Source organism: Centroberyx gerrardi, chromosome 14 (genome assembly GCF_048128805.1).
Source record: "Centroberyx gerrardi isolate f3 chromosome 14, fCenGer3.hap1.cur.20231027, whole genome shotgun sequence".
Classification (NCBI taxonomy): domain Eukaryota; kingdom Metazoa; phylum Chordata; class Actinopteri; order Beryciformes; family Berycidae; genus Centroberyx; species Centroberyx gerrardi.
In genome coordinates, this window is record NC_136010.1 from 20,767,473 (window position 1) to 20,780,420 (window position 12,948).

General features: G+C 44.8%; 1 protein-coding gene across 1 annotated transcript in view; it reads right to left on the reverse strand.

Moving 5' to 3' along the window:
* The window catches only part of hspg2 (heparan sulfate proteoglycan 2), an 89,267-nt gene that overhangs the window by 58,635 nt on the left and 17,684 nt on the right, over positions 1–12,948 (reverse strand). Inside the window, exons 2-3 of the mRNA XM_078287997.1 lie at positions 4,542–4,671; positions 3,889–3,951 (exon numbers count right to left, since the gene is read on the reverse strand). Coding sequence (XP_078144123.1) covers positions 3,889–3,951; positions 4,542–4,671 — 193 coding nt within the window. The remainder of the gene's footprint in view (positions 1–3,888; positions 3,952–4,541; positions 4,672–12,948) is intronic.

Here is a 12,948-nt window from a genome sequence, read left to right on the forward strand (position 1 = left end):
TCCATGACATTGCCATATGGAAAAAGAGATAGTGCAAACAGCAACAAGCGCTCTCAATGCAACCCTGAGCATCTATTTCCTAAAGAGGAGAGGCAAAAGCCAGTTCTCCAGGGCAACAGATTTGTTATTGGCACAACAGAGTGTAGCAACATGGGGCCAAGGAATAATTCTCAAGTCAGTGACTAAGACCATTCAACAGCAGAGTAGTCATTCAGAACAATGCCCTCCCTGGCTGCCTTGTGCCTAGTCACTGACAATCAACTGTTTGCTTATGGAGGATAAAGGCTTTTTATCAGTGGTTAACCCAAACATGTCCAGTGTCCTTCAACAACACAGGACTCCTGTTTTGTCTACTCTTATTGGACTGTTACAACCGCATTGTCCACAGATGCAAGTCAACCATCTCATTATACTGTGAGGCAAGTGATCTCTCTCCCTCGCCCTCATGTCTTTTGGCGTGCTCTGCTGCTGGACGCTGGTGAGTCTGTGTGTGACCACCTTCGAGAAGACTAGCAGTGCAACAACAAAGAGCTCACCAAAATAACTGCAGCTGCCAGCACTTGTCCTTCTGCCTCAGTGCAACTATCCGAGAGGCTCCCTGTGTCTGACACACACAGACATGCATGCACACACACACACACACACACACAAACACACACAGAGGCAGTGGCACTGAAACACACATCTGACCAACTGTCCACCCCAGGAAAAATGCAGAAATACTGAGTGGGTGGCCTGGCCCCAGCCTGTCCATTGCCCCACTGAGCAGCCCTCCACACCCTGGCCAAACTGCCAGACTGCCAGACAGGGGTCATTACCCTGATGTATTATCGTCTTATGTTGCAACATCTGTTCTCCTCTAGAGATGATAGAAAAATCAAAACTTGAATTGTTTTTGTGTTCCAGCAAATACCCAATACCAATTGAATTGATTAGGAGTAATACTAGCTGAATGGCTACACAAGAATGAGATACCTGTCTCTGAATCCCACTGGATCAAGGACAGCGTGACCCTAGAGATAAAACAAACTTTCTGGAAGACCAAACACAGCACACATCTCTCCACTTATCCTTACCTTGAAAACAAGCAAGAAACGCCAGGCTGCACTTTGCTTCTCAGTTCAACATGTCAGGCAGCAATGGCTAAATCAAAGGTGGTTTATGACACTATGCACTCAAATACAGTTCACTTGACTCTAAAATTCGTCAGCCTACTACAAATATTGTGACTAGTTCAGGTTCTGCCCAAAAAATCTCTATGAACAAGGTCAAAGAGACTGGAGCAGCCTGGAGATATGAATTCTCAAGCTTTTGATCCAAAATTAGCAGTGGGAAGAATGTAGCCTCAGCAGGCCTTCTCCAACCGCACTGTCATTACTAAGTAGACATGGTAACCTTTGTTTCTTTGGTTTCTAAACACAGTTGCCAATATCCTCTGCGCACTGGGAATGTCTGTAAAGGAGAAGGGAAGCTCTTAGAGATGAGAGATAAGCAAGATGCTGTCTCCCACAAATCTCTATGGGGCTCTGAGTGTTGAAGTCAAGACAAAAGGTTAGGAGGACATGGGATGCAACCTTCATATCTCCAGAGAAGATTGCAGACTATGGTTAGGCAAAAAAAAAACAAAAACAATGGACAAAAGTAGTTGAAAATAGCCTCGTCTCACAAATAGTTAAGACTCCAGATGTTTTTCACTGCGTCAGCGTGCAAGGCTGAGACTGGCGGAAATGGGAAATCCTCAACCTGTGGCAAACAACAGGATACAAGGCATAATGGGTGCAAAAGTGGCACCCAATGCTGATCACTTTACAGTAGTGGAAAAGGGAAGGAAGGCAGAGGCTTGGGTGGACAGTCTGCAGTCCACAGGACAGAGACACTCAGCATAGCATTCAGCATCCAACACAGGAAACCAAATTTCCTTCCCACTGCTGTCATGCTCATATCTAAATATGGAAATGGCCTGCCTCCTCCAATCACGGCAGATACACTGGGCAGAATGCAAATCCCAAACCACCTTTGAGATAAGACAATATATCAAAGAAAATACTGCATGATCTCAAACCCCTATTTAATTGCCATCTTAAAGTAGCAGTGACCTTTTCGTGGTTGCAAAAGCCGAGAAGTTTATGGCAACAGAAGCAATAAACCAAAGTAATGGGGAATTTTTGTAGGCTCATGTAGCACCGCAAAATGTGAGCGCATTAACACAATATATTTTCCCATCCTGAGTTGTCAACACAATGTGACTTTGTGTTCTCTAACTTTCAACTTCCTTTTGCACATGGGGAACGCTGTGTCTATCTGCCAAATCAACTCTGACCATAAGCTTACTGCACCAAACTTCCCCACAGGATTTGGCTGAGATATACACACTTCAAAACAATCGCTGGAGTTTTAAAGATAACGTTCAACTGTTGCAACCATCTGCAAAACTCTATGCACCGGAAAAAAGTACAATTTCTCACAACTGCATTAATTCATCCTTCCAATGGCTCAATTGCAATGTAAGTATTAACCATATATTCCTCTGTCTTCATAGGTGCACTGCTCAAATCTGAATCAAATGTTTTAACCCTTACTAACCCAATCCAAATTACTCCTTGAACTATCCAGATCCAGCCAGGCCTCACAGCAGTGCTATTTCTGTGAGCGAGGCACATGCTATATGCCGCAGCTCTGATGTCAGCTCGCAGTGCTGCTACCAAAACAATTATTCTGCCATGATGTAATCAGCTGCACCAGCCTGTCAAGTGCCAGCGTCTGGCACCAAGGGCAAACTAAGAAGCAGCGGCCATTACCCACTGGCCTTTGTATTGATCTGACTTCTCCGGGATTAAATTTTTACTGCTTTGGTACATAAATAGCCTGTATGTGTGAAAGGGATGAGGACAACATCTAAATGTTGATGTTATCTATAGTACCGAGATTGCCCGAGAACTGTTTATGCACAGCTAATAAACTTTTTGCACCACTACATACCACATAGCACCTCTAAAATCAGTATCATTGCTGTACTACGGGGAACCCAGGAATAGTATTTACTACCATCAACTACATTTAAGATTTAAGTACAAATACACCTCAAGAGATTGATAGCCTTAATGCATGGTTGCTGATACCTTGTAGGCTAAGGTCAAATAGTATAAAGACAAAAAAGTCCCAGATTTCATTGGCAGGACTCTTAGCTGTCTAGGATGAAGAGAAATCTATAAATGGCAAAAACATGCTGCAACAGGATAAATGTGGCGAACCAAGTATACAAGCATGACTAACAGAGGCAAAACCGTCTCACAGGCACACCTATCACGCAGTTTGACAAGTTATTTTTAATTTCTTTCCCCTGCTTCTGTGCAATGCGATACGGTGGCGTTCCCCATATATAAATCCTTTTTAAGTCTATAAAAAAAATTGAAAGGGGCTAGAGAGCGGGCAGCGGAGGGTGGAATGCAAAACAAAGGTGTTTTGAGATATCTGCCACAGCTTTTATTGTTTATCATGGCTTTCATGTCATCTCATTGTGCTTTCACCCCTGCCACCGGTTTAAAGGATGAAAGGAGGAGAGGAGATGTTTATGTCTCCGAGACAAACCTGAAGCCCTGTGTTATGACCAGACTGTGAGCTGGGAGGGAGAGAGGAGATGGTGCAGCAGGATGTGAAAGCGACATCATTCAGGCACAGACAGACGTCTAGTTCTGCCTGCATTCACACTTACACACACACACACGCACACACACACACACACACACACACACACACACGCACACAGCATGCACCCACTTAAGTCTGAATCAAAGAAAGGGAACCTTTAGAGGGTCGAGCGATCTTCCACACATCAACAACACTGTACTCAGAGAATTGCTGGATTCACTGGTCCCAGTAAGGACTTACTTGTGCTGCCTGACACCACTGGGGGCCACGGTGTGCTGCCATCGTCCTCTCCACTGGGCAGATCTGTGGAGACAGACACATAAACACAGTGATATAGTCAGTCGCTGTGCAGGTTCATGGCTGGAAAAAAACATTCACGGTTCACTTACACAACAGGTGGAACATAAATCTGAAACACAGCAGGAGGTGCCGAATGGCAGCTACACTGAATGTACAAAACACTAGGAATGTCTTCCTGATATTGAGCTGCAGCTCCCTTTTGCACAATCCATATTTCAATCGTCTCTAAGCTTAAAAATGCCTCTCTAACTCGTCTGCTTCTCTTTAGCTACATCTCCTCCTTTATGATTGGTATAGATTTAATAAGGGAAGCCAATATTGGATAATGGCTTTAACTTGGATTCACCTCATCAGTGTACCTCATGACAAGAATAAGTGCAGTCAGTGTATAAAAAGTGAATCATGCAGGCTTCAAGAAGAAATAGTCAAAATAAGCATTTTCTAGATGGGTTATGCATCCTTGAGCGCCATTTACATGACATTTAACACAGATGTGGGATGGGTTAACAGTCTAAGGAATGCATAATGAAAAACACAACTCCCATGAATTAAGGACAGCTGTTGCTGTGGTTTGTGACCTCTATCCAGCCCACCTCCTGAAGCTTCGTCAGCGGCAAAGTCCTCGTCATCGTCCAGTAAGCTCTGAGACGCCTGGACATTTTTCTCTGCCTCCAGGTCTTCTGGCAGAGGGACCTCTCCCCACACCTTGGAGGCCTGGGTCACCTGCAGCAAACACAGAGGGACAGAGATTTATAGGGGTTGAAGTCTCTCTGTGGAGCCAGGTTACACCCAGTGCTATACTGGTCCTGGGAGAGTGGAGGAAAACAAAGGCCGAGACAGGAAACGCCGCATTGTGATATGTTTACTTTTACCATTCATTATCTCTCGGCGGCCTCCCTCAGAGCGCACATGCAAATAAAAGTTCATGACATCACTACGCATATGCCCGGCGCTGATAACAAATGACGTTAGTATTAATACAAATGTCCAAAGAAATCATGAATGGTGTATGTATTTCTAATCTGGTGGACGGCGCCTGCAAATATTCACAGTTGACTGCACTAATCCACATGTGAATAAGCACACACAAACACACAACACACTGCACAAAACTCTGAAAGCCAGTGAAAGGAGTTGAGGTCGAGATCAGAATGATTGGATGACTCAAATCTGTTTAAGTATGCTTTAAACTCCATCGCCCTGGGGTAAAACATTCGGCATACCACAACTAGTCCTTTACGGCTGGCTCCTTGCTCTGGAATCGGGAAGGAGTCTATCACGGAAACATTATGTCACCTCCTGCAGCAGTAAAAGCACCTCAACTGCAGCACCACAAAGGACAGGTTGCTTTAAACTCAGATGGTGATGAACATGTCATTCATCATGGCATATGCAAGGGGTGTACCTGAACAATGTGGGTGCAAATAAAAATTCAGAGGCTGGCCCCAGGCTAATCTATAACTTCATTCCCCTGGTACTTGAACAAAGTAAATGGCGTCACAGTGTATGTTAGACTACATAAGGGTGTACTTTTTTTAAAGCCTGATCGATGTTGCAGTTTCCACATTATTTTTTACGACTGAACCTGAGACAATGACTACAATCACAGGCTAGGTGTGGAGTGATGATGTGTGAAGATCTCAAAAGGATTAAATCAATGCAGATTCCTATCACACCATTCTCTGATGGTAATCCCTGACCACCCCTCTCACAGTCACATGATAAAGGGAACTGAACTGTCTCCTCTCCCAGTGCACCCGATGGACCCATCCACACTCTCAATGAGGAGACAGAAAGCTTAGCCAGCTGCTCTCGTATCTGATCATCTTGATAAAGTTGACTGTGCCACCCAGGATTCATGTCCATTTCAACTCATTCAGCTCCAACTGAGATGCCCAAATGGAGCGCGGTGAGGGTTTATCATCTCTCGGCTCTCACCATCTCAGCATCCATCCCCTGCCCACAAGCCAACTATATGTTTGCACACCACCCTGGCAGGATGCCATCCCTGGCATTTCCAGTTGGCATGGCACGCCAGTTCCCATTTCCACCCAACTCTGTCATGGTAGAGTTTCCCATTTAAATGGCTCCAGCTAATAAATAACTTGATCTATCCCCCAAATCCTCTCTCCCCTGACTGAACACCCTTACAACAACAATCCCGGGCCATTTTCAAAAGGAAACCGCTGACTGGCCAAATTCTTTTCAGCGGAGCCAACCAGCCAACCGTTGTGATCATCTCCTGCTTCCCACTCCCTTGGGATGGGCTACGATGCGGACGCACTGGACGTGCATCGCTTTGTCATCTTGGCAAAAACCTCTGCAGTCATACAGAGTAGCCTTTGGCAAGAGGAGTCCATATCTCTACCTGATCTGAAAGCTAATGTGTCAAGCTATGCCAGTTTGAGACCGTCCAACTGACCTCAAGTCAGGGAGAGTTGTGAACGACATATGAAGTTACTTTCTCACCCCGCTACTGCAACTTGGGTCAAATAGCTAGTGTGAACTTTGCATTTCAATCTAGGAGTTGAGACATGTCCTCTGTGTTGAAGCTATCTCTCCCTCGAGATAGAGGTCTTGACCGACTCTGTAATTCTTTTTACCACACCCCACCCAGAGGACATGGTCTCAGAAGCTCACCCTGCTCCACTAACTTGTGGCAATATCCACAGGGATAACCAGGCATATGCTTCCAAGCAGGCACACACATAGAATAGAATAGAATAGAACAGAATGATCTTTATTGTCATTATACTCAGGTACAATGAAATTTCGCCTGGCTTCTCTCGGTGTAGTTAAAAATAAAACAAATAAATAAAAGCAGTAGTAAAAGCAGTTACTGATAAAAAATAGACAAACTAAGAGAACTAAGAGGTAAAAGAAAAGAGGAGAGAGAGAGAGCCGAGCCGCTGCATCTGCACGCACCGCCATCTTTTCAAACAACAAGATACATGTACATGCACATGCACATGCACATAAATACACATACACATATGCAACACACACACACGCACACGCACACACGCACACACATTCCAACCTAGTGGAATTCCACTGTTTACTTATGAATTACTCTGTTCACAATGCCCAATGTTTGCCTTGCAAGAATGTTGAAGGAGTAGTAGCTACAGACAAAAAGGGACAACAGATTCCATAGAGATTGAGCGACAGGTGACACTACACAGAACGGAGGACGGGCCTGAAGTTTGCCCAGCTGTTGTTTACTGGGACTAAGGGAAATCTCTGCATTTTGCTCCGTGAACAATTGATAAGCAACAGGGGCAGAACGTCCAGGAAAGACTGGTAAGCCTGAAATAACTGAGCCAAGATCCTTCAGGATGGCACTACCATCAGCTGTCGTACAATCTTGCAGCTGAACATCTGCTGTCATCTCCACATCCACACAAATGTTGGCTTCCAACTGTGCATTGAGACGGTGAGCAACACGCTCAACAAGTCACCGGAAGTCCATTCATTTCCTATAGAGCCGAGCGACCAGGAAAACTCGGCTGATGTGCGGACGGTTAACACGCTTGTTGGCCAAGAAAAGTTGGCCACGGCTGAACTTTTCACGGTCATCGGCCGTCAACAGCCAATCAGATTTATGTGCTTCTTTGTTTCCCTACCGATGTGATTTTGTTTCATGAACAATCGCTGCCCCTGGCAAGTGCTAAATGGACAAGAAGTTGACTACAGCCATTCAAAGCTTCCCAATTCTCTACAACTTTTATTGAAAGACTGCAGGAATAAACGTCTCATAAACGATGCTTGGAGAATTGTTGCATCCATCGATACGGGTCGATGGTAAGCACATTTTATTGAGTTTTTTATGTTTATTTTCGATTAATCCTACCTATTTAGCGTTGCCCAGCTATTAACTTGGAACATTATGAGTGGGAATACCAGAGCAGCAAAAATACATGATTTTCCTGTTCAAAACTTTGTAGACAGACCAACTTTGTAGACAGATAAACTGGTGCCTCTCACACCGCCCACATTCAGTCAGAATAGAGCAGAAGTTGTTCGCACTGTGAACACATGGTAAGACAGACTATGAGAGTTGTGATTAAATACACATGCAAAACCCACACACACATACACACACGTGGGAACACACACGCACACATGTATGCACATAGGCCAGAGCAAACATGCATTTAGGCCCACTTGCACACAATGTTGAACACAAACACACGCAAACATCGCACACCAACACAAGCACACACAGTCACACACTATCATACGCCCACACTGCAGCATTCCCATCCTAGTTACATCTCTGTGACAGCCAAGTCCTGTCAGAGGCAGCGTGAGAAGAATTCTTCAGGGGAGTCATTTCACCCACTCCTCCAATAAACCCACTGATGCAGCTGCAGGACAATCTGTGAGAAACATCTTTAAGACATAACCAGCTTGTTACAGAAACTATGAAGCTGGACCAAGCTTACGTTACACACACTGTGCTCAGGAGTGAGGCTCTCTCTTATAAAAAGTGCTACTATGCGACAGTGTTTTCTGATAGCGTTTAAAGCATCTTCTGAGCTCAGACACTCTATCTTTGATTTTGTCCCATTGGGTGCCACTGGAGCGTGTGATAGGCAAACATAGAAAGCCGAAAGAAAAAAAAAGTCGGCAGGCTGTATTGCTCATTCCGGGGAATTGATTCGAGCACCAAGTAGTGACCTTTCAAGCAAGCACTGCGCAGGCACTCATAGAAAGCTAACACAAGATGAATTCACAACCTCCTTGACCCGCTCTCCCTCTTAAAGACTAACAATATCTCCTTAGACGTGAGGTAGCAGCGTGTTCGAAACAGGAATGGAATGTAAACTACAGAGAGCATTAGGTGGAGGAAAGCTTGACACAGACTCCTCTCTCTGGCTAGAGCGAAGGCGCCCGCCAAGCGCTACCAGGCACCAGCGAGGCCTGAGCTGCAGAACACCTAGCACTCCCTTTACTTGACCCCCAGCTATCTGTGGAGTAGGTGCAGGAGTATCAGCAGGCTTGCATTAAACCACATCCATTAGAACACCATTAGAGCACGCATACACGCATGCAGTGACAGCACCATGGAGCTTTGGCTGCTGCTCAAACACTCACCGGATAAAGGAGTAAGGATATGCTCAGTTCTCAGTCCAATCTGATATATAATTGCATTATATTCAAAATGATTGAATTGAAGTTGCCTATGGCAGACCAGATCAAGCCTAGACTCCTTGTATCATCCTTAATTTGAGCAATTAAAATATAGTATAAAAAGTTAGTTTTATAGTAGTTAGTTTTAATTCCTTAATGAAATACTGGTATTGATTTGTGTGTGAATTGTTTTGCACAGTTTCAGTTAACTATATTGGATGATGGCTACAACTGACTGAACACATATTGTGATTGGCCATATAGATCTATGGAGGGTTTTTGTTGCATGCGTGGCAGTGTGTTTTGAAAGAGTGATGAAAGGGAGGAAGGGAGAGCGTAAGCCCATGAGAAAATTCCTTTTCCACACCTTACTATACACACTTGCAGGCACAGGAGACACAGACGTCTTGAGATTTTTTGACAACAAAATTATGGCAACAGGACTGCTTTATATATGTGTGTGTGAGAGAGAGAGAGAGAGAGAGAGAGAGAGAGATAGAAAGAGGGAGAGATAGACAAAGTTTCCTGTGTGTTTAACCCTTGAGTGGAGTGGTGGGGGAATTGACAAACTGCCACTTCTGACACTAAACCTCTGCCTGGGCCCCTGCTGGATAAAGGGCCCGATGAGTGAGGCCCTTCTGCTCTCTGTGGCGCTCTGACGTTTCCACTGGGTTTAATCCAAAGTGACTGGACGGGGAGGAAGTGGAAGGAGGCTCTTCATTCAACAGACAAACACCCTTTGACAACTCGCACGGATTGTCTTCCGAAGTGTTCCATTACTAATGCTGTGGGCGCGCAAACCACTTCAAGTTTTTGGGGAAAATGGGACTGGAGGGGGGTGGGGGGGAGTTCAGCTTTAAAGTTCAGCTGGAGTCTATCGGGGGGGACCAGTGAGTAAAAACCAAGGGACAAGGCTGCATTTTTGAACACATACTTAGAGTGTCTGCTCAGCCGTCTTCCCCCAGGTCATTCATTTTCTCTCCCACGTAAGGGTCATGCCATGCATTTTGCAATAAGTCTAGTCTCCCACAGGCATTCCTCAGTGGACCAGCGATTTCTCGCCACACATGCGATCTTTTGGGACACGCCAATAGCAGCGGCAGCCATTCTTCCTCACATGAGAACACTACATGTCCGGTATTGCAAGGTGGTGTGTACTGAAGACTGAAGTCTGCAATGTGCTTCCCATTAAATCTACTTAACAGGTAACTGTGAGGATCCTGAGGGACACTATTTACTGCCCTTGAAATCTTTTTTCTTCTTCTTCTTCTTCTGGTGCACATTTTGAATAAGCAGCTGAATGACCTCAACCACGATGTTAAATTGGAAAGCGTTGAAACCAAACAGATGCAAATCATAGCTCCCTCCCTGCATGAAAAGCCATGTCTGTCATGCTTGGATATGATTAAACAAAGCAGAGACGGAGATATAAGTCAGTCTATTGTGTTCTCTTGTTGCGTCTCCCCTCTCTCTCTCCCTGTGAGGTACGACCTAAGATTCAAAGACTGTTAGTTCTCTGTGCCAAGCAGCGCCTCCAGCTAGGCAGCATCAGCCACACAACCTCACATACTCTTCTCTTTTTACACCACACTCACTGCTCAGGGAGGCAAGTCAAAATAAGCGTCCGACCTGTGTGGACTTGTGATACAGCTAGGTGGGGAGAGAAAGGAGAAAGGAGGGCTACAATTAAATGAGGAGGATTACAAAGTGAGCAGAAATGTAGGCTGTCGGTGAGTTTTTCTCTCTCTCTCTCCCAGGACAAAGGGGACAGTGGGGAAAACTAATGAATCCCTACCATGTACACACATGTACGCTTATACATGCTTACTAAACGTATAGGCTTAGAGGTTGTAGTGTGACATAATACCAAGCCTGAGTTAAACAGTATTTACAGATAATCCTTAGCTTTTGTTTGTTTTTGGAATTTGCCACATGAGACAATACAATTTCTAGCAAGTTGAAATTATCACAGAAAAACATTTTAAAGTAAATTTAACACACGCTTCTGTGATTGACACTTGCCTGACACACCATTATCTGATACTCAGCAGGGAACAAAAGCTAAGAATTATTTGCAAGTACTATTTGACCCAGGTCTGAATAATACACAGAAGAAGTGTAGGATGTATCTTCAGAGAGGATAATACATATAAATCGGATACAGCTTGTTACAGGTTCTCTTTACACTGGAGAAGAGATTCAATGACAATACAGCAATAGGGCAACTTACAGTAATGTTGCATTACAATGAGTTATGATGAACTGCCATTTTATTTTTAGCACCTTGTTCAAAAAGTCAGAGCAATGGAAATTTTATTTTGCAACCTCAAGCAAATCATTGCATATTGTGCAGTGAATAAGAAAGGAACCATTAACTCCCAGTCTGCATTTTAGAGGTGTATGTCATCTCCATCCTAGTCTGAATCAGCCCCAAATAACGCAACTGGAGGTGAGTCACTGTAGTGTATTTTCAGGCCAAAGGTTACATCCTGGCGACATGACGACCAGACAGAGAACCCAGATCATGAGTAGGCTGTGAAACAAGACTCTCCTGCCTGACACCAACCAAAATGCTATCTCCGAGGGGCTTTTTTCAGACTCAGTGATAGCAGAATCACAAGACTTGCAGGTTGTGTAAACAACAAAAGGGCAAAGCCTCAAGAGCCGAGTCCCTTCAATGATGTTTCTTTTGATTTTAGGGGTTGGGAAGAAATAGATGGAAGAGGACATAATCCTAAACCAAGTTTTCCTTGCCCAGTATGGATATTCCCACACAAACTCTCCTATAAGCTACTTTACAGGTGTTTTAAAAAGCCGTACTGTAATTGGTCTTCACTGTGGGTGGGTTAATAGAGCGTGAACACATTCCACCCAAACGTCCCTAGGCGTGAAGCCCCAGATGACACCTTCACAACCCCCTTCTCTTCAATTATCACCCCAGCAGGGGCCCCAGCAGGGCCCCACGTCCCCAGACCACCTAGTATCACTACTGCAGCTCGTCCAGTGGTGGAGTCCTAAAGGCTCCCACCATCAATGAACAAAGGGCCTGCAACCACCCTCTTGTTTACACACACACACACCCACAAGTGCACACACACACACACACACGCTCGTATCCATGCATGCACACAAACACACACACACACACTGGCAAAACAGCCCATTAAGAGACACACAGTTATCAGCCCACTGTTTCAGCCAGGAATGAACCTATTCTGTTTTAATAGGGCTCAGCAGTTTGTGAGAAAGGCCAATTTATTGGATTGGAGGTTTAGCTCGTAAAGCTACTGGTGCTCTTATTGTGAGGAAAATACCCCAATGAATGTTTATACTGTAATGGGTAAAACAAGTCAGAGCTGAGATGTTAAAATGTTAAGCTTCAGGATCACATACTTTAATACAGCAACGGGAAAAAAAACAATTTAAAATTGCCATGTGTCATTGGTCTGACCAAAGACAGAATACCAAAAAATACAACCAAAAACTATCTCACCTGAACTGTATATCATATCAAACATAAACACATTGAGAGTATTTCGCGGGGTCTATAAATAGCGTGTATGTTTCCGGTAACGGGACTTAGAGAGCGACCTGCGGGGCGGAGGGGACCGAGAGGCTCCAGTTCCCCCAGACGACAGCTGAGAGGCGAGGTGCTGAAACCGGTGGCAGCTCGTAGGGCAAGAGCAGCTCCGGCCCGGCCTGTTTATTTATAACAGAAAGAGCCCCTTGAACGCAGTGCTGTGTCATTTAAGAAGTCTCCTTCCCTCCCCACCGGATAACTCAGAGGGATCTGCGGTGCCATAACGTATAGCTGACGCTGCAATGTATAGCAAAGAAAGACTGACTTGACTGAGGGAATGGTGC